The 1602-nt window shown below is 39.5% G+C and overlaps 1 protein-coding gene across 1 annotated transcript; it reads right to left on the bottom strand.

Moving 5' to 3' along the window:
• Window positions 1-201: 201 nt before the first annotated feature.
• LOC107096538 (C-C motif chemokine 5-like) lies at window positions 202-857 on the bottom strand. The gene is made up of 3 exons (XM_015393241.1): window positions 771-857; window positions 575-686; window positions 202-445 (listed from the first exon to the last, which is right to left on the bottom strand). The coding sequence occupies exons 1-3, from the start codon at window positions 838-840 to the stop codon at window positions 349-351; spliced, it is 279 nt and encodes a 92-aa protein (XP_015248727.1). The 5' UTR covers window positions 841-857; the 3' UTR covers window positions 202-348.
• Window positions 858-1602: the final 745 nt, after the last annotated feature.

The following is a 1602-nucleotide window of genomic DNA, read 5'->3' on the forward strand; positions in this document are numbered from 1 at the left end:
CTTCATTTTTAATATTAAGCAATCAGAATCATTTTTATAAAAGTTGCATTTATTATTTAAAAATCAGCCAAAACACAAATGCTAATGATGATATTTTATTGAAATTAAAAAGATCAAAAAAAAAAAAAGAAAACACAACATAAATTCCTCCTGGTTGAAATCACCACTGTAGAATATGTGTTGTACAAAGCTTTTAGAACAAATTATTACAAAAAAAAAAAAAAAAAAAGTTTACATGTTGGAAGCAAAATCAGAAACTTAAAAGCACTGATACCGAAATGATGCTCGCATTGCTACATGTACTTAACATGATCTGATAAAGCAGAACGGTAGGCAGCTTCTAGATCTCTAGACCAGGGACTGACTCTCCAGGTAATTGATCATCTTCACCACCCAGCGCTGCTCTGGGTTCACACAGATGCGGCGGGATCGTTTTGTTATTAAGCTGAAAGGAAAAAAATATATAGTGTTTGCCAAATAGAAATGATTTTTAATGAACTACAAATTTAACACACAAAAAAGAACAAATTACTATCTAACAGAGAATGAAAGAAAATAAGGTTCTGGTACTTACACAACTGCATTCAAGTGGCACCGAGGACCAGTCTTGAAATACGAAGAGATCAGCTCACTGTTTATGGGACTTGGAAAGTATTCAAAGCAGCACATATCAGCAGCATTTCCACCTGAAAATAACAGCGTTAGGTAATTTAATATCAGCTGAGTGGAGAAGTGGCATCTCTAAGTAAAATAAACCTCAACATCCTTACTGTTGCAGAGGACTGTAGACAGCAGGGCGGCTCCCAGGATGCAGAGCAGGTAGATATGAGCAACCTTCATGATGATGGGATCTGGTAGATGAGNCATTGTTATATTTTTGCACAGGTCATGTTTTTTGCATGGACTTCCCTGTTCTACTAGTCACTAAGTACATGTTTTCAACAAGCTGTTCCTAACGCCCTGCCATCAATGTTGACGGATCTCGGAGGAAAGTACACTTGCATAAATAAAATTACTAGGATGCGTTGGTACGTTAGTGCTACCAATTTTCAAAATGATATCTTTCTAGGCTGCTCATTGGAGCAGTGGGTAGCACTGCTGTCGTGCAGCAAGAAGGTTACTGGTTTGATTCCCAGCCCAGGGACTTTCTACATGGAGTTTGCATGTTCTCCCTGAGCACGCGTGGGTTCTCTCCGGGAACTCCGGCTTCCTCCCACAGTCCAAAAACATAGCTGTTAGATTAATTGGCTTCTCTAGATCTCTAGAGGTGTGAGTGAATGGTTATTTGTCCTGTTTGTCTCTGTGTTGCTGTTGGAGAGCAGCACAGGAACTATTAAAGATACTGTAGAGGATTTCTGGGACCCTCTCCACTTAAAAAAATGCATATGCCGAACCCTGTACCAGCTCCCGAGAGGGAATGCCCGTTAAACTCATGCAAGAGCATGCACAAGCCCATTTCTCCTTGTGCACGCACTTTTAAAAAGTTGCTGTTCTTATAGCTCATACAAGCTTACTGTGTCCGAACGTCCATCCTAACCCCTAAATCCACTATATACAGCAGGGACTCTATAGTAGACTTTATAGTTAACTCAGTTAACTGAC

Source organism: Cyprinodon variegatus, unplaced genomic scaffold (assembly GCF_000732505.1).
Source record: "Cyprinodon variegatus isolate N-32 unplaced genomic scaffold, C_variegatus-1.0 Scaffold631, whole genome shotgun sequence".
NCBI classification, from domain to species: Eukaryota; Metazoa; Chordata; class Actinopteri; order Cyprinodontiformes; family Cyprinodontidae; genus Cyprinodon; species Cyprinodon variegatus.